The sequence below is a fragment of the Oncorhynchus mykiss genome, chromosome 1, assembly GCF_057628025.1.
Source record: "Oncorhynchus mykiss isolate SJ-2025 chromosome 1, ASM5762802v1, whole genome shotgun sequence".
NCBI lineage: Eukaryota > Metazoa > Chordata > Actinopteri > Salmoniformes > Salmonidae > Oncorhynchus > Oncorhynchus mykiss.
In genome coordinates, this window is record NC_143022.1 from 34164327 (window position 1) to 34190697 (window position 26371).

The 26371-nt window shown below is 39.7% G+C and overlaps 2 protein-coding genes across 8 annotated transcripts; both read left to right on the plus strand.

The window, feature by feature from the left end:
- The first annotated feature begins 218 nt into the window (after positions 1–218).
- On the plus strand, positions 219–15619 carry LOC110521454 (receptor-interacting serine/threonine-protein kinase 3). Of its 7 annotated transcripts, none has more exons than XM_021599007.3 (12): positions 219–403; positions 3581–3749; positions 3938–4268; positions 4532–4683; positions 4778–4830; positions 10819–10986; positions 11166–11248; positions 11426–11501; positions 11616–11680; positions 13444–13483; positions 14588–14836; positions 15067–15619. In XM_021599007.3, the coding sequence occupies exons 2-12, from the start codon at positions 3598–3600 to the stop codon at positions 15084–15086; spliced, it is 1389 nt and encodes a 462-aa protein (XP_021454682.3). In that variant the 5' UTR covers positions 219–403; positions 3581–3597; the 3' UTR covers positions 15087–15619. The 7 variants fall into 7 exon arrangements, 4 of the variants coding, with proteins under 4 accessions (XP_021454682.3, XP_021454708.3, XP_021454698.3 ...); XM_021599033.3 differs by having other exon boundaries at positions 268–403; positions 10864–10986; XR_016494667.1 differs by lacking the exon at positions 15067–15619 and adding an exon at positions 13965–14095 and having other exon boundaries at positions 274–403; positions 14588–14677.
- A 149-nt stretch (positions 15620–15768) lies between these two features.
- LOC110521475 (apoptosis-associated speck-like protein containing a CARD) lies at positions 15769–18313 on the plus strand. The gene is made up of 5 exons (XM_021599053.3): positions 15769–16289; positions 16411–16693; positions 17115–17177; positions 17669–17917; positions 18148–18313. Exons 2-5 carry the CDS (start codon positions 16420–16422, stop codon positions 18165–18167), a joined length of 606 nt encoding a protein of 201 aa, XP_021454728.1. The 5' UTR covers positions 15769–16289; positions 16411–16419; the 3' UTR covers positions 18168–18313.
- The last annotated feature ends 8058 nt before the right edge of the window (positions 18314–26371 follow it).

Genomic DNA, 26371 nt, shown 5'->3' on the forward strand with positions numbered 1-26371 from the left:
AATTTAGATCAGACAATAATCTAAATGCCTTGAATTGGAACCAGGTGCTATATGATAGGAAAATAAAGGTCTTTAGTTGCACACACCAGCAGTGGGTTGAGTGTAAGAATAAGGCTGTAACGTAACAAAATGTGGAGAAGTCAAGGGGTCTGAATACTTTCCGAAGGCACTGTAAAATGTAGTGACGATCTCAAATATTACAAAAACATGTAGGCAATGTACATTCCACATGCTAACTGCACTCCATGCTGTCAAGTAAGCACTGAAACGTTTACTCCACCTCTCAGATCCAGATACAGGGGTGGAGACTAGAATGCAATGAAAATGAAAGTAAAATTCTTCAAGTAAACAACATTTAAGAGCAAGGGGATTGGGAATATAATCCCTAACACAATAATACACGGTAAGAACCTACAAGTGTTATGATTAAAATAAATCATATTTGGAGTTATGAGATCTTTAGTTAGTGATTTCAGCTGCTACTTATTTTAACAAATAAGAGTGTTAAGAATGTTAGGTAAGTCATCATTAACAAGAGGCGAGTTTCTGCTCAGTAAAAGACACTGTCCCAGGGTAAACTAAATCAAAAAGTGTCAAGGAATGCTTTAATCAGTCTGATTTGTGTTTGCTGATATCTGAGTATTCATTCTGGTAGTTAAAACAAACGTTTTAGAACTTTAACTGGCATTTGTAACGCTCCGGATGTCGTGGGTGTGGAGTCAGACGCAGGAAACAGAGAGTGCAATACTGTGCTCTTTAATGCAATAACGCAACACTGGGTGCTCAAAACCAAAATGCCCCAAACACGGGGGACGAAAATAGTACAGCAGAATACACGACCAGGAACAAACACGTTCCTCTACTACAGAACCGAAGGTCACAATAATTAATCACGCACAAAGAAACAGGCGGGCCAGCTGTCTAATAAAGCCCAACTAATCGTCACAAACAGGCGCTACCAATAAACATACAAGGAGGGGGAGGAAAGACAATCAGTGGCAGCTAATAGGCTGGCGACGACGACCGCCGAGCGCCACCCGACCGGGAAGGGGAGCCACCCTCGGTCGGACTCGTGGCAACATTAAAGTCACCGACCCCTTGTCTTACCGGAGGCAGCCATTCTGTCTTGCCGATCCATTCTGCAGCCATTCTGTCTTGCCCATCCAGCTTGACAGAGCATGAGAGGATCTGCAGATAAGTAAGGGAGAAACTCCACAAATACAGGTGTGGCAAGCTTGTACCCAAGAAGACTTGAGGCTGTAATCACTACCAATGGGGCTTCAAATCAGTACTGAGTAAAGGTTCTGAATACTTAAGTAAATGTGCTATTTTTTTTTCGTATTTTTTGTAAATCAGCAAACATTTTTAAAGCCTGTTTTGGCTTTGCCATTAATGGGTATTGGAGTCAAAAATACACAAAACTGATTGACATGCAGTGCCTTCAGAAAGTATTCAGACCTCTTAACTTCTTCCACATTTTGTTAGGTTATGGCCTTACTCTAAAATGGATTAAAGCGTTTTTTTTCCCCTCATCAATCTACACCCTACTACTTTCACAAAGATAGTAAAGCATCAACTTCATTCAAATTGCATTCAAAATGGATAATCCTGTTCAAGATTGACATAGACTTTAGTGAACCATCATTTTAGTCTGCTCTGTACTTGTACTGTAAGGCATTATATATATATATTTAAATGTATCTGTGGTAATCATTAACCACGTTTCCATCCACAGTTTTTATGAGAGTAAAGTCATACGTATCTTTCGGTACAATTATAGCTATGACAACGAGAAATGGCGGTGGAAACGCCTTGAAGCGCAAATATTGATATTATGACCATCACATCGAAGTAAACTTGGAGTCACATGATGATATGGTGTGTGGTCCTCCCAATACATATTGGGAAACCATGTAGTTTATTAGGCTACAGATGAAATAACTTACGATGAACAGTCATAGGGTGGTGAAAGTGCACGGAAACCTTGATGCCGCTTTCAAAAAAAGATTGAGGGTCTTATTCTGGTGACATGATGATCGATGATTGACTGCCATTTGACAAATAAAAATACTCTCACTCTTAATAATCTCATCATGTAGACTAGCTTACCTGCACAGCCTTCCGGCACTGTATCTGTCTGCGAGCAGTTGGCTAGATCGTACCAGTCAAGACCAGAGGAGGCACATTTGCTATTTAACTAAACAGTTTTTGTGACAAAACTATCGGTAGAGTTGAAAATGGGATAGAAACACATTGAACTTCAGATTTTTTTCGGTAGATGAAAACTTAAGTGAAAAAGTACATTTTGTGTGCAGTATATCATCACACACCGATTACTATCCACAACAAGTCTGTTTGGTGGAAACACCACTGGTGGGAAAATGGCCATCATTTCTTGATGCAGATTCGGGATATTCATGTGAAAATCTGTCTCCAAATGGATGGAAACTTAGCTTATATAGTACAATCAATAAATTGGATACTTTTCAAATAAAAACAGATGGCTAGTATAGTCTCAAATAGAACACAATTATGCATGCTACACCATCCCACTGCATTCAATGCCATCTGGTGGAGAAAATGTGTCAAGTCCTGACTGTACAACTTCAACATTTCTGTCTCCACCCTCCTCTGATGAACAAAATGAAGTGGAAACACCTAAGAGTCTGTAGTGAGAGTAAAATAAATTAAGTGAAGATTCCATTTAAATACAGGAGTGTTGCAGGGAACATAATTTCTTAAGCACGGTCACAGGTAAGGAACTCATAGCATAATGAATACAATGGAAACTCTATCTAATCTTATACACATAATAAGAATGCTACCATTATCAGGAGGTAAGTTGATGCACAGTAACGTAGTGCGGAGACTGTGCCATGGTAAACTAAATGATAACTCAACATTGGGCGGCAGGGTAGACTAGTGGTTAGAGCATTGGACTAGTAACTGAAAGGTTGTAAGTTCAAACCCCCAAACTGACAAGGTACAAATCTGTCTTTCTGCCCCTGAACAGGCCCACTGTTCCTAGGCCGTCATTGAAAATAAAAATTTGTTCTTAACTGACTTGCCTAGTTAAATAAAGATAAAAAGATACCTTGCATTGTTAAGGTACACTTAGAAAAAAGTGTTCCAAAAGGGGTCTTTGGTTGTCCCTATTTTAGGTAGAACACTTTTTGGTTCCATCTGAACCATGTCCATGGTTCCATCTGTGGAACGGGTTTGACATGGAACAGAAAATGTAGAGCACGAGGGGTTTTGACTAAACAAAAAACTAACTGTACTCCCATCTCCTGCCTGGTCATTTCTCCACAACACAAATGGTTCTACCTGTAACCAAAGGGGTTAAACCTGGAACCAAAAGGGTTATTGAAAGGGTTCTCCTATCGGGACAGCCGAAGAACACTTATGTTCTTGATATCACATTTTTTTTCTAAGAGTGTATGGAACAACCTTATAAAGGACAGTGTTAGCTACAGTAGTGTCTCAAAAAGGAGAACCAATACCATGTGACTTGATGAGATTTGATGCGACTTGACTTGATGTGGAACTTATTTGATGCAAACACTGAATGCCATTACAGATCATTTTGATTGACAGATGGACTGGTCAAGCCCGGCAGCAGTAATTGTTAACAACAGTCTGGAGAACTGGAAAGTGATTGGTGCAGGAGGGTTTGGACAAGTCCACAAAGCCAGACATGTGGTTTGGGGATTGGATGTGGCCATCAAGTTGCTACAATGTGATGATGGGTAAAATGTCTATACTTTAAACACTTGATTGTATGTCAATTAAATGAGTTTTATATTCCATTATAAACTGATTTGTCTTTCATGATGTGGTCAACCATTTTAGTTAAGACAATATTCCTGTGTTGCCCTCACTCTTTCTGTCCACCCCCTCCCTTGTCCTCTCCTTCCCACCGCTAACTTTATCCCAGCTCTAGCACTTCCCTGCATAATGAGGCAGAAATGTTGCGCAAGAGTACAAGCCCCCATGTGATAAGGATTCTTGGAGTGTACAAGGATTATCCCCCCAATTGCGGCCCTTCCATCCAGCTGGGTCTTGTGATGGAGTTCATGGAGAGGGGGACACTGGAATCCCTCCTGGACACCCTCTCTCTCCATCCACCTTGGCCCCACCCCCTTGCCTGTCGCTTGGCCCACCAGATCGCTCTGGGGATGAACTTCCTCCATTGCCTCATCCCACCCCTTCTGCATCAAGACCTGAAGCCCAATAATGTGTTGCTGGATAACAACCTTAATGCCAAGGCAAGTTCCAGGCTCCTGGTTCTGATTAGGCTTTAACTGGTGGGAACACGAGCATGAACTGAGGTTCAATAGCACTATTGCTTGTATTATTGAGGCAATATTATAATTATTATTATTGATATTACCATTAATTGATGATTAACTATTTCAACAAATATAGTTAGATGACATGAGTTATACTGCCAGTAATTGTAATGCATAAACCAAACATAAACTGAAGACTATCTCTCTCTGTCTCTGTGTCTCTCTCTCTTTCTCTCTAGCTTGCAGATTTTGGTCTGGCCAAGGTGTCCCACAGTGTTTCCAAGATGAGCAAAGAGTTCCCTGGGAATGCTGGGGGAACATCTAGTTACATGCCCCCTGAGGCTTTGGAAAATGTGTCATACAAACCCATTCGTGCCTTTGACATCTACAGGTACGTCACGAAATGCCTCAAGAATAATCGATATGGACATATATTACATTATAATGACTCTTTCTCTCTCTCTCACACACATTCTCTTCTTCAGCTATGGTATACTTCTGTGGTCCATCATCACTGGTCAGTCGAAGCCATATCCTGGTGAGTAACACATCTTCATGGTGCATTATACTCACATTCATTGCACTTTGCTATGCATAGTAACGTTACGTTATAGCCACACCGTGGCTGTACTAAATTCTACAGGGACTTCAGGTTACAAAAAAAAGAAGGTATGGGAACTGTTTAAAATATCTGAACATTATGAAGTGGATATGAACACACACGTACTACATGCTTGCTTACACATACGAACTTATACATACACACACCTGATCTCGCTCTCTTCTCTCACCCTCTCTTTTATTTTCTATTCTCTTCTCTCCCTCTCTATTGTTGAGAACTGTTTTATAATTTAATGTGTTTATTGTTTGTCTATCTTTTTTATGTATTTGTCTACAAATGTATATATTTTGACAAAAAGCAAGGGGAAGATATCAAAATAGGGGCATTAGGGAATAATAACATATTGTACGGAATACATTTGTACTGTAGTGAAGACGTCTCTAGAGTAATGCAAGGTGACTTTCATGATCATGTGAAACGTCAATTGCTATGGAAATGCTGGGATGTGTTTTTCAATTATGTTAAAGGTAATTATGATGCAACTATGATGGTGATACGATATGGATTACAATTATGAATATTAAGGCTATACACACACTACATGTTACACACATAGACACTCAAACATGCAAATTGGCAGAGTTATTATTTATTTGGACATCACAAATTATAGTCTTACTCTTATACAGACATCATACACACTCTCATTATATCATATCCAATATCATACACATCAACCTACTCAGATTTGTTACACACATCATTTGTCTCAATTTTCTAACATCTGTGGCATTGGCTCACAGGCAAACAGGCAAGGGAATAAAAAAAACATTGCTAGAACCTATTTCTTGAATTCTAAATATCAGACATTTGAAAGCTCTAGTTTCGACCTTCATATTACCACTGATGGCAGTAACTTTACAAGCACTAATTATGGTCAAATTAGCCTGAGAATAGTATCTAGTTATGGTAAGGGGTGAAATACACATAGCTAGTTATAATTGTAACGGTTTGGCAGATTATAAAAAAAGAAGATCAGTCTTTACATGGCTAAAAGAAAAGGAATATAATATATATACTGTTTACAGGAAACTCACTCTACATGCTTAGATGAAGTTACGTGGAAAAGGGAATGGGGTGGTGAAATACTTTTCTGTCATGGACAAAGGAACTCAAAGGATGTGATGATATTCATTAACCAACATTTCAATCTGAATGTGCAGATAATCAGGAATTATTTGCAAGGAAGGTGGATTCTTTTGAATATGAAAGTGGACAAAATAGAGATTTGGCTCATTAATCTATATGGTCCAAATCAGGATGATCTACACTTCTTCAAAAACATGTATACCAACAAATGATCTAATCATTATGGTAGGAGACTATAAAACAGTGTTAAGTACCTCAATGGACAGTAAAGGTAATCACTGTACAAACTATCATCACCGTGCCCTTAAGGAAATCACAACTATTATGGACACATTAGAAATAGTAGATATTTGGAGACTAAAAAACCCCGACCTAGTGAGATATACATGGAGGAGACTTAATCAAGCTAGTCGTCTTGACTACTTTCTTGTCTGTTTCGCTCTTGCATCAGTTTAAAAAAGTTTTTAAAAGTTTTAATAGGAGACAGAATGCGATCGGATCATCATCTAATTGGCATTCACATAACTCTAGTAGATTTTCCACGTGGACAGGGATATTGGATATTTAATCAAAGATTACTGGAGGACAAGTTATTTTTAACTTAATTTATAAATGTATCTTTCCAGTATAATATAGGTTCAGCATATGCCCTTATTGTTTGTACCTTCAGGGGTCATTCAATTCAATATTCATCAATAATTTAAAAAAAAGCAGTTTCTGGCTAAAGAAACAAGACTAACAAGACTAACTAATAGTACAGGTAGATAGCAATAAAAACGATACTACAGAGATACAAAATACGATAGAGGAAAAACAAAAAGAACTTGAGGAACTTATTCAAGAACGATCTAATGTAATCTATTACAAAATTAAAGCAAACGTGGAGATACTATGGAGAAAAATGCACAAAATTCTTCCTGAATCTCCAATACAGGAACGCTAACAAAAATAATTTGCAGAAACTCGTTACTGAAGACGGAGTCATCTATGATTCTCCGAATTATATTTTAAAAGAGGAAGCTAATTATTTTAGGCAGATGTTTTCCGTCTCATCCTCTCACACTGAATGAAGATTAAGTTAAGGAATTCTTTCCAAATAATATAAGAAATTTAAAATTAACAAATGTACAGAAAGATCAGTGCGAAGGCCAAATTACAGAGGAAGAACTTTGAGGCTATTAAATCCTTTCAGTCTGGAAAAACCCCAGGGCTTGATGGCATACCGGTAGAGGTATATCAAATATTTTTGGATATACTAAAAGCTCCATTGTTAGATTGTTTTAACTACTCCTATAGAACAGGTCTGTCAGGTACTCAGCAGGAAGGTCTAATTTCTCTATTATTAAAATAAGACCCAGATGGCAAATAAAAAAAACTGGAGGCCTCTTACACTTCAATCTTGTGATGCAAAAATACTAGCAAAATGCATAGCACTCAGAATTAAAAGGGTTTTACCAGGTATTGTTCATCCTGATCAGACAGGTTTTTTACATGGACGATACATTGGAGATAATATAACTAATAGAAATAATAGAACATCATGAAACATATAAGAAGCCAGGAATGGTATTTATAGCAGATATTGAAAAGGCATTTGATAAAGTAATATTGGATTTTATTTATAAATGCCTGGATTTTTTCAATTTCAGTAATTCCCTTATAAAATGGGTAAAAATAATGTATAGCAACCCCAGGTGTAAACGAGTAAATAACGGCTACTTCTCAGAGAGTTTTGAATTGTCAAGAGTAGTTAAACTAGGGTGTCCACTGTCACCATATCTATTCGTTATGGCCATCGAAATGCTAGCTATTAAAATCAGATCAAATAACAACATTAGAGGATTAGAAATCCAAGGCTTAAAAACAAAGGTGTCCATGTATGCCGATGACTTAAGTTTTATGTTAAATCCGCAAGCTAGATTAGATCCCTGCAATGTCTCATTAATCTCTCAGGGATATGTGGGACGCTAGCATCCCACCTGGCCAAAAGCCAGGGAAAAAGCCAGGGAAAATTCAAATAAATTACTATAAAAATCTAACTTTCATTATATCACACATGCAAGATAGCAAATTAAACCTACACTTGTTGTGAATCCATGCCAGATTTCAAAAAGGCTTTTCAGCGAAAGCAAACGATGCTATTATCTGAGGATAGCACCTCTGTGAACAAAGAGAGAGAAGCACATTTCAACCCTGCAGGAGCGACACAAAACGCAGAAATTAAAATATAATTCATGCCTTACCTTTGACGAGCTTCTTTTGTTGGCACTCCAATATGTCCCATAAACATCACAAATGGTCCTTTTGTTCGATTAATTCCGTCGATATATATCCAAAATGTCAATTTATTTGGCGCGTTTTATCCAGAAAAACACAAGTTCCAACTTGCTCAACGTGACTACAAAATATCTCAAAAATTACCTGTAAACTTTGCCAAAACATTTCAAACTATTTTTGTAATACAACTGTAGGTATTTTTTAACGTAAATAATCAATAAAATTGAAGACGGGATGATCTGTGTTCAATACAGGAAGAAAACAAACTGAAGCATGCTTTCTGGTCATGCGCCTCTATCTAACAGTACACTTCAAGTGACCCTCGTTCAAGATGGTCGTACTTCTTCATAACACAAAGGAATACCCTCAACTAATTTCTAAAGACTGTTGACATCCAGTGGAAACGATATGAACTGCAAGAAGGTCCCTTAGAAATCTGGATTCCCAATGAAACCCCATTGAAAAGAGAGTGACCTCAAAAAATAAAAAATCTGAATGGTTTGTCCTCTGGGTTTCGCCTACTAAATAAGTTCTGTTATACTCACAGACATGATTCAAACAGTTTTAGAGACTTCGGAGTGTTTTCTATCCAAATATACTAATAATATGCATATCTTATCTTCTGGGCATGAGTAGCAGGTAGTTGAATTTGGGCATGCATTTCATCCGGACGTGAAAATACTGCCCCGCCACCAAGAAGTTAAAGAGCTAGATAACTTTTCTGTACTCTCTGGACTAAAACCTAATTATGATAAGTGTACAGTATTACCTATTGGATCCTTAAAAAAATACAGCTTTTACATTACTTTGCAGCTTACCTATAAAATGGGCTGATGGTGAAGTACACATACTCGGTATTCATTTCACAAAAGATATAAATAAGCTCTCCACAATGAATTTAAATAGAAAACTTGTAAACATAGACACAATCCTGCTACCATGGAGAGGTAAATACCTGTCTATTTATGGAAAAATTGCCCTGATTAACTCCTTAGTGATATCTCAGTTTACTCACTTACTTATGGAGCTGCCTACTCCCGATGATTCGTTTTTCAAATTATATGAGCAAAAATAGTTTGCTTTATCTGGGACGCTAAACCAGACAAAATAAAATGAGCCTATCTATATAATGAATTTAAAATGGGTGGGTTGAGATTATTAAATATAAAAGCACTAAACCTCTCTCTAAAAGCTTCACTCATTCAAAAGTTTTATTTGAACCCTAAATGGTTCTCAAGTAGATTAATAAGAAAAGCTCATCCATTGTTTAAAAATTGCCTTTTTGCCTTTGTGCAGATTGCCATGTCACATTTTCGATTAATTGAAATTGATACTTTTTTCAAAGTATCTGTCTTTTTCAAACAAGCCTTAAAGAGCTGGCTACAATTTACATTTCAAAAGATAATATACAAATATTACAACAAATATTATGGCTGAACTCAAATGTGCTGGTTGATAAAATACCTGTATTTGTGGGAAAGATGTTTGAAAAGGGTATTTTGTTCCTAAATTATATTTTAAATTGTAATGGTAGAGTTGTAATTGTACGGGAAGGTCTGCTCAATCCAAGAGTACAACCAATTGATTACAGCATTGCCCCAAAAATGGAGGAGGCGGGTGGCAGCGGGAGGAGGTAGGGAAATGGTCTGTCTGCCCAATATAAAGGATCAAAAAACTGGCGGAGGAATAAAAATAGAAATATAAATAGGAAAGTATACCAAACATCATATCATAGTTGAAAGATATGTGTTGTGTAGAAATACGAAGTGGGTGACCAGCAGAGGTAGATGGGATGGGCTGAGGGAAGCTGAGGGTTGGTATGTGGAATTGGAGACAAGTGGGAGTGGAGTTGCTGTGTGAGAGAGAGAATGACGGTCAAAATATAAAATAAAGAGAATGATGGTCAGAAAAGTCCAAATAAAACATAATAAAAGTAAATTTGAATGACACTAAGTGGCAGTGTTTTTACAACTAATGCCGGATTGCCAGAGGCTGATGCCGTGCAGGTGTTTGTACACATGCATATACACACACTCTCATTCAAATAAACACATACAAGAACACACACATACATGCAACAGTGCCAGACATGCACACAAACATATAAAGTAGGCATTGCTGTTATGATTTCAGTTGTCCTTGATGTCCTTTGTTTTAAATGTATATATTTTTTGCATTGTTGTTTGCTGTTTTCTTCTGTCTTTTCCTTTTTTCTCTTTTGTTCATTATCTTGGTTTTTAGTGCATTGGGGGGTTCTTGGGGGGGGGGGGGGACTGTGGGAGGGGTCTCAAATGGTTGAGGGACAGCTATTGGGGAACTGTTGGGGGATCTTGGAGGGTTCAGGTTTCACAAGATTGTGAAAAAGGTTTTTAAAATAAAATAATAAAAAATAATAAAAAAAGTTACATTATACTGTACCACATAGACAATAATAACTGTTCAGAAACATTACATCTACAAGTACATTCAGAGAGAAATATGGCAGGACTGTTTAAGACTTCTTGGAGCACCTTACCTTTACTCTTCAATCTCTTCTAGATGTCCATGCCAGAGAGTTCAGCAGGTTCTGTTTTCTCATCAAAGACAGAGGACAGAGGCCTTCCCTGGAGGCAGTGGACAAAGAGCAGGTCGAGGGGCTAGGGGACCTGGTGGAGCTCATGAAGAAGTGCTGGGACCATGAGCCCTCTAAGAGACCCCCCTTCAAGGGTAAGAGTACAGGAGTGTAGTTGGAATATTCATTTTTTTTATCACATAGGGTAGCTATACTCATCCAGTTAGGATTGTGTACATCTTGATTGTCATAACGTAAGCATGTGTGTCTTTATTTAAGAGTTTTACACATCACTGATACATGTCGTTTGGAACTCTTCCTGTTTATTTTTCAGAATGCTTCCTTGTGACAGGAAGAGTGTTTGAGAAGCACAAGAAGGGGATACAGGATGCCGTCAATCAAGTGCTGCTAAAACTGGTACAGAACAAGACACTAAAGCTATGTTCTGCTATGTACACTACTGTACCACTCAGAATAAAAAAATGTATTTGTCATGCATTTAAGTGGTAATGCTTATGTGGGCATTGGAACATAGCATACTAATAACTGTCTCCTCCTTATTCTACTCTTCCCTCTATCATACCCTCTCTCTAGAACTTGGGAAGTGTGGAGGGAAGTAAAACATCAGGTGTTGGCACCCCCCGTGTATCTGCAAGTTCAAAGCCACCTGGTATAACACTTTATAACAATTAATACTACTATTGAACTTAGTATCCAAGTATTGACTTGATTGAGTTCACCTAAATCATAGACCAAATATAGAATGTTGACCTTGCTTCCACAGCATGTCCAAAAGACAAGGTGAATATCTCTGCTGATGTGAAGACTGGTCCACTCCCTCCAACACAGGTAAGTGAATTTGGCCTTCACTGAGATGCATCTATGGCTTGATGAGAAAACACAGAATAATATTGCCAACATAACTCTTGGTCTGCTCATATCCTGTAAACAGTGGCAGATTTAGGTATAGGCGACATGGGCAGCCGCCCAGGGCGGCGTCTTGCAAAAACATTCGGAATGGTGACATTTGCACGATCGGTTTTCTATCGCTCATTTGCACCTCACGTCAATGATATGTCACCGTGTGGGAATGTGGGTCAATTAACCTTGTTGGAGTGGTGGCCCTGATTCTAATTTGTGAGCAAGGCAGGCTACTGCCTGGGAAGGTCTCCCACTCAGAAGTACAAGATGAAGAGGGGGCGGGGGTAGGTTGACCTCAGATCTCCCTACTGGAAGACAGAGGTTGGGGGAGCAGGGGAATCTATCAAATAGCACACCTCTAACTTTGTACAGTACTAATGCAATTAGTAATGCAATTAATTGTGCAATTAGTTATGCAATTTAGTTTGTGTGTTTTTTTGTTTGAAGTGCAATAGTGTAATAATCAGATTCTCGTCTTTATAAGTGTGTTATTCTATTTGTGCATTTGTGTGATATAGGATTTGTGCAATTTAGTTTTATTTGTGTGATTTTTGTTAGCAATAGGGTAATAGAGTAATAATTTTATTCTCTTTTTTATTTGTTCTTATATACTTGTCACACACACACTGACCATTATTTGCGTTGTTTGTTTCTATGTTTTGTTTGGTCAGGGTGTGATATGAGTGGGCATTCTATGTTGCATGTCTAGTTAGTCTGTTTCTATGTGTTTTGGCCTGATATGGTTCTCAATCAGTGGCAGGTGTTTGTCGTTGTCTCTGATTGGGAACCATATTTAGGTAGCCTATTTTGTATTGTGGTTTGTGGGTTATTGTCTATGTGATGTTGCATGTTTTCACACAGTATTGATAGTGGTCACGGTCGTCAAATTATTTTGTTCATTTGTTTAGTGTTCGTCGTGTTCTTTCATCTACATTAAAATAATCTATTCTCCTCACTCCGAAGATCGTGACAATACTACAAGTCTTATTTTGTATATATTTTCATATTTACATCGTTTTAAATGTTATGATTGTTTATTTGTGTTGTTCCAAATGTCTGATTAAAAATTACAGTTAGTGGGGAGGGGCTAAATGTATAAAGGCTCGAGGCCAGACCCAGATGCAGCTACAGGATGCAGATGGTTTGAGTATTAGATATGTATTACTTCCAAAAGGGTAAGCAAGAGAATGGTCATGGACAGGCAAAAGGTCAAAACGAGTTCAGAGTCCAGGAGGTTAAGAGTGGCAGGCAGGCTCGAGGTCAGTGCAGGCAGACTGGTCAGGCAGGCGGGTACGGAGTCCAGAAAACAGGCAAGCGTCAAAACCGGGAGGACAGGGAAAAAAGGGGAATAGCAAAAGCAGGAGTACGGGAAAAACACGCTGGTTGACTTGAAACAGACAGGACGAACTGGAACAGAGAGACAGGAAACACAGGGATAAATACACTGGGGAAAATAAGCGACACCTGGAGGTGGTGGAGACAATCACAAGGACAGGTGAAACAGATAAAGGTGTTACAGTACAGAAGTTTAATATGTTATAATTATTTATTTGTGTTGTTACAAATGTCTGACAAAAAAATTACAGTTAGTGCAGATTGGTGCTTCTTGGGGCTGTAAGGCTGCTCATATTATGGTTTTCAAACATATCAATTGTGATTTTGTAAATTGCTTTAATTTCTGCTTACTGTAGGATGTGGCTGATGGCTTGTCCTCAAAACCAATCGACAAAGGTAAAATAATAATTTAATTATCTCTCGTCTCCTCTCTCTCTGCTCTTCCCTTACTCTCTATATCTCTCACTTCTCTTAACTTCCAATCATATGAGTGTGAGAACAGCTTGTCAAATAGATCAGATATGAAAAACAGAGTTATTTGCACTCCTTGTATTTCTCCAGGTACATTAGAAAAATGTCAATACTTGTAAGTGAAAGTCCAGTGAATTTGCAGTCATGCATACTCCAAAAATGTTTTGAACTTTTCATAAATCAACGTTTTGGTCAATAGACTGAAAAAAGTCTGGACACCTTTACTTTTTATAACCTCAGACAGGATGTGATCCATATAGACAAAATATAATTGCTACTACATGCATATGGTCCCTTGCAGATTTTGCCCATTTGTCATTATATGTTGTCCTGTCTGAATGTCCTGTTTGACAACCCACGTCACTGCATGGGAAATATCCCTTGATGTGATTTTGTTGTTGTGCAGAAAGTCATGTCTGATGGAGTCAGGCACAGATGAGACTAATCAAAAGGAAAAGTGGCTAAATCAACCTTTTCCAAAGCTCTGCTGAAACACTAGCCAGGATCAATCTGCAGTCATGGAGACAAAGCAGTATGGTAATGTAACCTGCCTTGTTTGCGTGGGATACATGCTGAAATATTACTGAACTAGTGTTGTAAGAAGATACTACAAAATACTGGAACTAAATAATTACTGTAATTGACCAGTTTCACACTGAGAGGCGTGATGAATAAATAGATGACCTAAAGTCAGGAGTCTATCAATCTGCAAGACAACAGTATGCATATTACTGAGGAAATATTCATAATGGAAAATATGGCATGCTCAACTCTTTAAAAAAAAAAGCTTTGTTGGGTGCTGATATGAAATGCATTTTAATAACTCAGATTGTGACTACTGAATGTCATTTTCATTCAGGAAACAATTCTGATGCAAGGTCTTTCTTAAGTCATGTTTGTCAGATGATGCCGAAAGAAAAACTTCTGTGTTTCGGTCTCACCTGTATAGTCCTGTACATTCACGGTTAGATTCACTGAAAATCAATCATTCTTTAAGGTTGTTTGAATAACAAATGTTCTCTAACCCAGGTGCCCAATTTGTGGATGATAACATGGAACAACTTGTTCAAAGGATTTCCCTGGTGATGCCAATAGCAGATGGCCTGTTCCAGAAGAAAATGATCCATTATGAGGATTACTCTGAAATCACTGCGGCCCAAACCAGTATGGCAAAGATGAGAAAGCTATATGTGGCCCTGCAACAAGCAGGAGCGGTGGCTAAATCAGCCTTTTACCAAATTCTACTGAAACAACAATCTCTTCTAGTCAAAGAACTGGGTAAACTCCTCTCTCTCCTCTTTTGGTATCATACGTATCTATCAGTAAAATATATGTGTATTCCAGTCCCTGCTCCCCTGGAATCAGCTGTACTGTTGATTATCTATCATGAGTTTGAATGGAGAAGGTGATGGTTTGTTATGGGGCTGCAATGTTCCCCCTAGCCACCCTGTAATTCTAAACCCTGCACACAACTGATTATTTCCCTTTGTTTTCCTATATGACTACAGGTGGGGTTGTCCAGAAATGAAGTCATAACTTGAGCGGCTTCTACAGTCTTGGTCTGGACTCACTTTTTTTCAAATCTCACACATTACCTCAGAAATATTGGTCCTTTCACACCAGTTGTCAAACAACAATTTGTAACAAAATAAATACAGGAAAAATATTGAATCACGTCATGTCTTTTCCTGGTTGCTTAAGTGTTCAGACTGCCTACCGAAGACAGCGAACTAGGACCCGGACTGGAATTTGCCAACAGACAGGAGAAGTCATACAAAAACCTTGACATCTGAATCTTTAATGGTTTTACTATATAAGATTTTGAAAACCAGTGTGTGTGAATCACAGGAGGCTGGTGAGGAGGTGACGGCGCATAGTAAGGACTGGAATGGAGGAAATGGAATGCCGTTACATTCATTCCGTTCCAGCCATTACTATGAGGTCGTCCTCCCCAAATAAGGTGCCACCAGCCACCTGTGGTGGGAATGCTGCAAATGTCTCACCATTATGCCTTAAACATACCTGGAAACATATTAATAAATAAATGTTGATCCAATACTACATCTGTGAAATATAAGAGTTTGTCAATGTGGTGAGTGTTCAGGTCCAGGTGGTGGATAGGATACATTTTTACACAGTGTAAAGTTGCTCTTTATTCTACAGAAAATCACTGTGTAAACACACACCATCCCTACATTATGTCACCGTAGAGACCAGTATTCACAAGCAGCACATGGAGAATATCCTTTGCTATTTTAATGTTCTTGTTTTTTAATATGTGGTATATCTGCATGTTTTGTGATTCCTGCATAAGTAATTGCCTCTGAGGACAAAGTTATCTGTATCTAAATCTGACCTGTATTAACTCTGATCACCACTAGATGGTAGTCACTGACCAGATTATGTAGAATTACATTTCTATCCAGAAAAGTAAATGTGCATTTGGTATAGAATAGATATGTTGTATTTGGTGAAGCCTGTAGACCTGAGACCAGTGGGGTAGATGGCAAAGCAGGATCAATTATTTCTGAGATAGACCAACGTGCTCTGAATAAAACATGTGATTACATGTCTGTATATAAAGTCTTAACTCTGCACTTGGAAGTCCACGCCCTCTGATTCAGATAAAAAGGGGTGGAGAATGTAAAGAGAAAACCGAAAGTAAAAATCTGAAGAAAAAGTTTTTGAGACAAAGAGTTACTGGGAGTTATCTGTCCAACACAGACATATTGTAAGTACCTGGGTGTAATGGGTAAAATAAAGATTGCCAATGTGTCAATATGGTTGACTCCATATTTTTGCTCGTAGTAAAGTTGTATTAATTTAATATTTTTATATTTGACCCATTCTAGTGATCTACAATGGCCACACCAGTTCCACAGCGGCTGCTGGCTACCCTAGAAAAACTAGACAAGGCTACATTTGAGACCTTCCAGTGGAACCTGATGGAGGAAACACTCGAAGGCTTCAATCCCATGTCAATCGCCAGTCTAGAGGATGCTAGCAGGCACAAGACAGTGAGTAAGATGGTGCAGGCCTACAAGAAAGAAGGTGCTATGAAAATCACACAGAAGATCCTGGAGAACATAGGAATGATTGATCTAGCAGATAAGTTAAAGACCGAGGGCAAAAAAGGTAATTCAGAATTAACTGATTACAAATTCTGTATGCAACAAATGTACTTTCATTTGTGCATTTTAATCATTCTTCCACATACTGTAAAGTTGATTATAGTAAATATGTAAATGTCTATTGTTGATAGTTGAACATTGAAAGGCAGTTTCCAGGACACAGATAATTAGAGCTACACCTGAACTAAAAATAATTTTCAATTGAGATTCTCCATTGTTATTGCTTTTTATTCCAGAAGAAGGCTTCTAATCTGTGCTCAGGAAGCTGCCCCTGAATGTCGGCCTACTTGTGCAATGAAGTAAAAGCAGTTCTGCATGCCATACGTCAATATGTGCTCTATTTAACTCAGGCTACAAATACAGAACATGTATTGGATGTTGATTCTTTACAAACAATGTCATGGAGAGTCTCTCTCTCTTGCCAGATCAAGATGCTACTCCCCAGTCTAGCCAGGATCAATCTGCAGTCATGGAGACAAAGCAGTATGGTAATGTAACCTGCCTTGTTTGCATGGGATAAATGCTGAAATATTACTGAACTAGTGTTGTGTAAGAAGATATTTCAAAAAATGGAACTAAAACATGACTGTAATTGACCAGATTCACACTGAGAGGTGTGATGAATAAATAGATGACCTAAAGTCAAGAGTCTATCAATCTGCAAGACAACAGTATGCATATTACTGAGGAAATATTCATAATGGAAAATATGGCATGCTCAACTCTTTAAAAAAAAGCTTTGTTTGGTGCTGATAGGAAATGCATTTTAGTAACTCAGATTGTGACTACTGAATGTCATTTTCATTCAGGAAACAATTCTGATGCAAGGTCTTTCTTAAGTCATGTTTGTCAAATGATGCCAAAAGAAAATCTTCTGTATTACGGTCTCACCTGTATAGTCCTGTACATTCACGGTTAGATTCACTGAAAATCAATCATTCTTTAAGGTTGTTTGAATAACAAATGTTCTCTAACCCAGGTGCCCAATTTGTGGATGATAACATGGAACAACTTGTTCAAAGGATTTCCCTGGTGATGCCAATAGCAGATGGCCTGTTCCAGAAGAAAATGATCCATTATGAGGATTACTCTGAAATCACTGCGGCCCAAACCAGTATGGCAAAGATGAGAAAGCTATATGTGGCCCTGCAACCAGGAGGAGCGGTGGCTAAATCAGCCTTTTACCAAATTCTACTGAAACAACAATCTCTTCTAGTCAAAGAACTGGGTAAACTCCTCTCTCTCCTCTTTTGGTTTCATACGTATCTATCAGTAAAATATATGTGTATTCCAGTCCCTGCTCCCCTGGAATCAGCTGTAATGTTGATTATCTATCATGAGTTTGAATGGAGAAGGTGATGGTTTGTTATGGGGCTGCAAAGTTCCCCCTAGCCACCCTGTAATTCTAAACCCTGCACACAACTGATTATTTCCCTTTGTTTTCCTATATGACTACAGGTGGGGTTGTCCAGAAATGAAGTCATAACTTAAGCGGCTTCTACAGTCTTGGTCTGGACTCACTTTTTTTCAAATCTCACACGTTACCTCAGAAATATTGGTCCTTTCACACCACTGTTGTCAAACAACAATTTGTAACAAAATAAATGTAAAAAAAAAAAAAAAAGGAATCAGACCATGTCTTTTCCTGGTTGCTTCATTGTTCAGATTGCATACCGAAGACAGCGAACTAGGACCCGGACTGGGATTTGCCACCAGACAAGAGAAGTCATACAAAAACCATCTTTAATAGTTTTACTCTATAAGATTTTGAAATACAGTGTGTTGGAATCACATGAAACTGGTGATGAGAGGACGGCTCATACTAAGGGCTTGAATGGAGGAAATGGAATGGTATCAAACAGATTGATCTGTCCATTCATTCTGTTCCAGCCATTACTATGAGCTCGTCCTCCCAAATTAAGGCGCCACCAGCCACCTGTGGTGGGAATGCTGCAAATGTCTCACCATTATGCCTTAAACATACCTGGAAACATATTAATAAATAAAAAATGTTGATCCAATACTACATCTGTGAAATATAAGAGTTTGTCAATGTGGTGAGTGTTCAGGTCCAGGTGATGGATAGGATACATTTTTACACAGTGTAAAGTTGCTCTTTATTCTACAGAAAATCACTGTGTAAACACAAATCATCACTACATGTGCACTTTATAACTGTGTCAGCTTGGAGAGCAGCGCATAGAGACCTCTATTTACAAGCAGCCCATTAAGTATATTCTCTGCTCTTTTAATGTGGAACTGAAAGCATTTTAGCAACAGGACATCTTATTCAAATCTTTTTTATACACCCCCATTTTCTGGAAAGCGAGCACTTAGATACATGGTCATTTTCACATTTTCATGAAGTCTTTGAATGTTTGGGAATTATGTATACTAAAGAATTTGTGAAAATTCAAAAGCAATATTGAGTGGGAAAGTGGCCACGGGTTTGGACAATTAATAGACTGCAGCAAATAAAACCTAATAAAAACATCTGTCTCGTCCAGGACTGGAGTCCACGCAGACCGTTGCTCCATAGCCAATCTGAATATCCACATTACAGCCTTATTCTAAAATTGATTAAATATTTTTTTTCGTCATTCTACACACAATTCCCCAAATTAACAAAGCAAAACAGTTTTTTAGAAATGTTTGCAAATGTATTACAGACAAAAACAGAAATACCTAACTTACATAAGTATTCAGACCCTTTGCTATAAGACTCAAAATTGAGCTCAGGTGCATCCTGTTTCCATTGATCATCCTCAAGATGTTTCTACAGCTAATTTGGAGTCCACCTGTGGTAAATTCAATTGATTGGACATGATTTGGAAAGGCACACACCAGTCTATATAAAGTCCCACAGTTGACAGTGCATGTCAAAACAAAAACAAAGCCATGAGGAGGAAGGAATTGTCTGTAGAGCGCCGAGGCAGGATTGTGTCGAGACACAGACCTGGGGAAGGGTACTAAAACATGTCTCAAGCATTGAAGGTCCCCAAGAACTCCATCATTTTTAAATGGAAGAAGTTTAGAACCACCAAGACTCTTCCTCAATCAAGCTTTCCGCCCAGCCAAACGGATCAATCAGTGGAAGGACCTTGGTCAGGGAGGTGACCAAGAACCCGATGGCCAATCTGACTGAGCTCCAGAGTTATTCTGGGGAAATGGGAGTACCTTCCAGAAGCACACACATCTCCAAAGCACTCCACCAATCAGGCCTTTATGATAGTGTGGCCAAACAGAAGCCACTCCTCAATAAAAGTCACATTACAGCCCACTTGTAGTTTGCCAAAAGGCACCTAAAGGACTCTCAGAACATGAGAAACAAGATTCTCTGGTCTCATGAAACCAAGATAGAACTCTTTGGCCTGAATGACAAGCGTCACATCTGAAGGAAACCTGGCGCCATCCCTATGGTGAAGCATGGTGGTAGCAGCATCATCCTGCTGGGACGTTTTTCAGCGGCAGGGACTGGGAGACTAGTCAGGATCGAGGGAAAGATAATCGGAGCAAAGTACAGAGAGATCCTTGATGAAAACCTGCTCCAGAGCACTTAGGACCTCAGCCTGGGGCCAAGGTTACAACAGGACCTTACAACAGGACAACGACCCTAAGCACACAGCCAAGACAACGCAGGAATGGCTTGGGGACAAGTCTCTGAATGTCCTTGAGTGGCCCAGCCAGAGCCCGGACTTGAACCCATTCGAAAATCTCTGGAGTGACCTGAAAATAGCTGTGCAGCGATGCTCCCCATCCAACCTGACAAAGCTTGAGAGGATCTGTAGAGAAGAATGGGAAAAACTCCCAAAATACAGGTTTGCCAAGCTTGTAACGTCATACCCAAGAAGACTAAAGGCTGTAATCACTGCCATAGGTGCTTCAACAAAGTATTGAGTAAAGGGTCTGAAAACGCATGTACTGTAAATGTGATATTGATGTTTTTTTGTGGCAAAAAAATATGAAATCCTGTTTTTTCTTGGTCATTATTTTGTGTAGATGAGGAAAATAAACAATTTATTCCATTTTAGAATAAGGCTGTAATGTAACAAAATGTGGAAAAAGTCTAGGGGTATGAATACTAATCCGAATGCACTGTATATGCCAACAATAAATTTGCCACAATGGCCTGTCATCATTCACTTCAAACTGTACTGTGTGTTCACAGGCAATTGCAACAGCTCGACTTTAGTTCCTTACTTCGCATTAGGCAAAAGCCACAAAATACACTTGAATGGATTTCTGCAAATATGTAGCTAAATACCACTCTTACATTTGGGAAATTGACAGTCCTAGTGATCAAACAACCTTAAAAAGGTAGGCTATCTTTCCCTATGTGAACATCAACAACAGTAAGATAAACAACTAAAGCTAGCCAGAGCAAGATGAGCTCAAATATAATTAAGGAACAATATATTTACCCTCTCAAACCTTTTCAGCTTTTGTTGGCCTTCAAAATTGCATTGACAACCGATGGGGATTATCCTGCTCGCCCTTCTGCAGTTTGCCTGCCAATTTATGCGTTGTCCCAACAAAGCACACATGCTAACTGGCTAAAGTTGGCTAGCTTGCTAGCTACTTCCAGACACAAATGACAGAACACCTCACTGACCATTTTTATATAGACCATTCGTGATTAACAATTGCTTTTTTTTTGCCTACATTTACTTACACCGGCCATATTCAGCACGTCTTGCGCGTTCATAAGTTATTCTGCGCTCTGGCCCACTCAGACAATAGTAGATAGCTAGCCAGAGTGAATTTGCAAATGCAAGAGATATGCTAACTAGCTAGCTAGCAAATCTTTTCACATTGCTTGCTATCTAATGACATGTGCATCACTAGTTTTGTAGTCCCCGAAAAGCGATAAGGGAAAAAGTCACTCACTAACCCACTCCTCCAATGACATGAAGTCCACCTAGCGGCTAGCTAGCTAATGTTAGGCTCTGTTTTAAGCTTGCTACTACATACATAGATAAGCTACATGTAGCATATTAGCCACGTTATGACTGACTTGTGATCATTGCCCTTTCTAGTTTGACACATCGTCCGTTTTTGTCCAAAACATTGAGTCATTGAAACGGAAACAGTGCCTTCCAAACAGAGGCAGCAAACAATGTACCAGGCCAGCTGTGTTTTACAACCTGATAGGAATATTTTTTGGACTACCAAGAAATGTATTGGTGAATTACGGTATATTAATCATGAATTGAACTTCAACCATCTATTCTTCTAACAATGCCTTAGTGTATGTCACGTAATCAAAAAAAAACTGGAGGGCCAGCTGCTGAGTTCCTGGAGAGGTGGGATTTCCACCTGTCTTTCCCCAACTGCCAAATGGTCACTAACAACGACCGCAGACAGGCACTCCAGGTGAGGGAGAAGCTGACCACACTTCTCATGGCCAGCAGGTGAAGTCCCATGGCAGCATGCGGTGGAGTGAAGGTTATTTTAAAGAAACATCCACCGTTGTTGATAAAATAAAATTCCTCAGATTATTTAATGTCTCATTGGCTCTCTTCATTTGTAAGTCATTAAGTGAATTTGAGAGTAAAGACCACACTGTAACCTCTTCCCTCGAACATCAGTATTATATGTACCTGGCATGGTACATCAGGTGAGCAGGAGCTCTAATTAAGGTTATACGACATACAGTTAGGTTGATAACAATGGGAAAGGGTAATCTAGGGTAAATACAATTAATACAGTTTTCCACCATCTTCACTGGCCTGACAACAAAATGCAGGTGGACAAAAAAATGAATTAGGAAGAGATTGGGTTTTTACTTTCATCTGGTCTAAGACTCTTTCCTCTGTACACCTTTGCAGATCTAATTGAGATACTAAGAATCAAATGAAATTAAAAACATTACAGGAGAAAGTACAGGAAAGAACATGACTGGTATGTGCATTATTGAAAGGGGTGTGTGTGTGTGTGCGTGCATGTATGTACGTGTAAAAAAAAAAAAACATACTGAAGATGACTTAGAGGGTCGCTGCACCGGTGGTGGACATACTGAAGATGACGTAGAGGGTCACTCTGCACCGGTGGTGGACATACTGAAGATGACGTAGAGCACATATGTCAGAGTCAAGGCCCGCGGGCCACATCCGGCCCGCAAGAAGGTTTTTTACGGCCCCTGGGATGATCTTGATTTATTATTAGAACCGGCCCGCAGCAAGCCGGCAGCCCGCAGATCTTTTACACGCACCAATACTACATTTCCCACAATGCAAAGGTGACGCACCGAGCAGTAGGCTGCTTCATTTCAATATTTATTGGCACAGCAGTCGTCAGCATCACAGTAAAATTAACTTTCAGATACCCATCAAAAATGGCAAAACGGAAGGTGGATACTGAGAACCGGGGGTTTCAAACAAGGTGGGAGTCGGAGTATATGTTCACGAAGGTAGCTGGAAAACCTGTGTGTCTTCTGTGTGGAGAAAGTGTGGCGGTACTGAAAGAGTATAATCTGAGACGACATTATGAAACGAAACACGCGGACAAAAACAAGAATATGGACATGGAACAAAGGCTACAAAAGGCAGAGGAATTAAAACGAGGCCTCAAATCTCGACAGGCTCTGTTCAAAAAAGCCAAATCACAAGGCCAGGCTGCTGTCAAGGCCAGTTTTATTTTGGCAGAAGAGATCGCTAAATCAGCCCGGCCATTTACGGAGGGGGATTTCATCAAAAACTGCATGATTAAAGTTTGTGACGAAGTTTGCCCAGAAAAAAGGCAACTCTTTTTAAATGTGAGTCTGAGCAGAAACACCATTGCCGAGAGAGTAGACCAGTTGTCCATCAATCTAAAAGAGCAGCTTGTGAAAAAGGGAAAAGATTTTATTGCATATTCCTTGGCTGTGGATGAGAGCACCGACATTTCTGACATTGCCCAGTTGTCAATTTTCATCCGCGGAGTGGACTCCAACCTAAGCGTGACAGAGGAGTTTTTGGCTTTACGTCCTATGCATGGCACAACTACGGGGCATGATTTGTATGAAGAGGTGTCAAGATGTGTAAATGAGATGGAGCTGCCTTGGGAAAAACTCGTGGGTTTGACAACCGACGGAGCACCTGCGATGTGTGGACACAGGAGCGGACTGGTGGCGAAGATACGGGAAAAGATGCAAGAGGAAAACGCGACAGGTGAGCTGACAGCTTATCATTGTATCATACACCAGGAAGCGTTGTGCGGTAAAGCCTTGAAAATGGAGCATGTAATGAGCATCATCACGCGCACAGTTAACTTTATCAGAGCCAAAGGTTTGAATCACCGCCAGTTCAAGGCATTTCTGACGGAGTTAGAAACGGAGCATGGTGATTTGCCTTATCACACAGAGGTGCGATGGCTAAGCCAGGGAAAGGTGCTTCAAAGATGTTTCGAGCTTCGTGAGGAGATTTGTCTGTTCTTGGACAGCAAAGGGAAAGACACAACACAACTCCGAGACGAATGTTTCTGTGTGAAATGGCTTTTCTGTGTGACATTACGAGTCATCTGAATGCAATAAACTTGCAGCTGCAGGGTCGGGATCGTGTCATCTCTGATATGTACAGTACAGTGAAGGCATTTAAAACCAAACTGACTCTGTGGGAGACGCAGATGCGGAAAGAAAATTTGAGCCACTTTCCCAGCTGCCAGACCATGAAAGAGAAGCTCTCTACCAGTGCGTTCCCGAGCACACAGTTGGCTGATAAAATAGGTATGCTTGCCGCTGACTTTCGACGCCGATTTGCTGACTTTGAAGCACAAAAAAGCAGGTTGGAACTGCTCGGTAACCCATTTGCTGTTGACGTGGAAAGCTCACCACCAAACCTCCAAATGGAGTTGATTGACCTCCAATGCAATGATGCACTGAGGGCAAAATATGCGGCAGTGGGTGCTGCGGAGTTCGCCCGTTTCCTCCCCGGCACAATGCCCCAGCTGCGCATCCAGGCTGCTCAAACGTTGTCTATGTTTGGCAGCACATACCTGTGTGAACAACTGTTTTCTTTGATGAACCTGAACAAAACATCACACAGAAGTCGACTTACTGCTGAACACCTCCACTCAATTCTGAGGATTTCTTCAGCTCAGAGCCTTACCCCGAACATTGATGAACTTGTGGAAAAGATGGGACACCACCAAGTATCACCCTCAACCTCAAACAAGTGAACATTACTGTGCAATCACATATTTAGAGTTTTTACTCAGTTCAAGTTTAAAAGTTAAAATTTAATATTTGTTTTCACTGCATGTTACTTCTCCTTAAACAAAGTGTTGTTTTTGATTAATAGATTTTTGCACTTTATTTTTTTGTATTTCAATCCAATTATATTTTAAAAATATTTCAGTTGAGTGGATGATAGAAAATTGCTATTATTGTTTTTTCTTTGAAGTAAATTTAGCCCACTTTTGCTAAAATAGAAAATATAGTCTACTGATGGTGCCTTGAATACCGGTTTCTTTCATTTAATGTTCATGTTATGGGGATATTTATATAAAGGAAATTTGTCTTTTGTGTCTGTTGAAAATTAAAGATTACTGACAGAGCCATAAGAAAATATTGCTTTATTTATCTGATCATATTGTAATATATTTGTTAGGTTTTCAGTAGGTTCAATTAGGTTCACTAGACTATATGCGTCATTTAAAAATTTTTCAATGAACATTCGAACAGTCCGGCCCTCGTCTTGTAGCTGATTTTTTTATTTGGCCCTCCGTCCATTTGACTTTGACACCCCTGACGTAGAGGGTCACTCTGCACCGGTGGTGGACATACTGAAGATGACGTAGAGGGTCACTCTGCACCGGTGGTGGACATACTGAAGATGACGTAGAGGGCCACTCTGCACCGGTGGTGGACATACTGAAGATGACGTAGAGGGTCACTCTGCACCGGTGGTGGACATACTGAAGATGACGTAGAGGGTCACTCTGCACCGGTGGTGGACATACTGAAGATGACAGAGGGTCACGCTGCACCGGTGGTGGACATACTGAAGATGACGTAGAGGGTCACTCTGCACCGGTGGTGGACATACTGAAGATGACGTAGAGGGTCACTCTGCACCGGTGGTGGACATACTGAAGATGACAGAGGGTCACTCTGCACCGGTGGTGGACATACTGAAGATGACGTAGAGGGTCACTCTGCACCGGTGGTGGACATACTGAAGATGACGTAGAGGGTCACTCTGCACCGGTGGTGGACATACTGAAGATGACGTAGAGGGTCACTCTGCACCGGTGGTGGACATACTGAAGATGACGTAGAGGGTCACTCTGCACCGGTGGTGGACATACTGAAGATGACGTAGAGGGTCACTCTGCACCGGTGGTGGACATACTGAAGATGACGTAGAGGGTCACTCTGCACCGGTGGTGGACATACTGAAGATGACGTAGAGGGTCACTCTGCACCGGTGGTGGACATACTGAAGATGACGTAGACTGTCTAGCTGCACCGGTGAAGGAAGTGGTCGCACTTACAGATAACGTTGGAGAGTCTGGCTGTAAAATTTCCACTTGTTGCCCTAGGCACAATAAATGGATCCAGAAAATAGAAAATGTAGCAGAAGCGCCTGAAGCTGCTGACCCGGACATCATCTTTCTCTGCCCCTCGCTCTGATACCTGTCCGTGAGTCCTCTCCATTCCCTCCTACAGTCTTCTTCTACATAGCCATGAGTACATAAGCCAAAC

What these genes read in the sequence shown, in the direction of transcription:
- LOC110521454 (XM_021599007.3), top strand. Translation starts at nt 3,598, where the DNA reads ATGGACTGGTCAAGCCCGGCAGCAGTAATTGTTAACAACAGTCTGGAG. An exon ending in TTGCTACAATGTGATGATGG is followed by an intron (nt 3,750 to 3,937) that starts GTAAAATGTCTA and finishes ACTTTATCCCAG; the next exon opens with CTCTAGCACTTCCCTGCATA. An exon ending in TCAGTCGAAGCCATATCCTG is followed by an intron (nt 4,831 to 10,818) that starts GTGAGTAACACA and finishes AATCTCTTCTAG; the next exon opens with ATGTCCATGCCAGAGAGTTC.
- LOC110521475 (XM_021599053.3), top strand. Translation starts at nt 16,420, where the DNA reads ATGGCCACACCAGTTCCACAGCGGCTGCTGGCTACCCTAGAAAAACTA. An exon ending in AAAGACCGAGGGCAAAAAAG is followed by an intron (nt 16,694 to 17,114) that starts GTAATTCAGAAT and finishes CTCTCTTGCCAG; the next exon opens with ATCAAGATGCTACTCCCCAG. An exon ending in TCTTCTAGTCAAAGAACTGG is followed by an intron (nt 17,918 to 18,147) that starts GTAAACTCCTCT and finishes ATATGACTACAG; the next exon opens with GTGGGGTTGTCCAGAAATGA.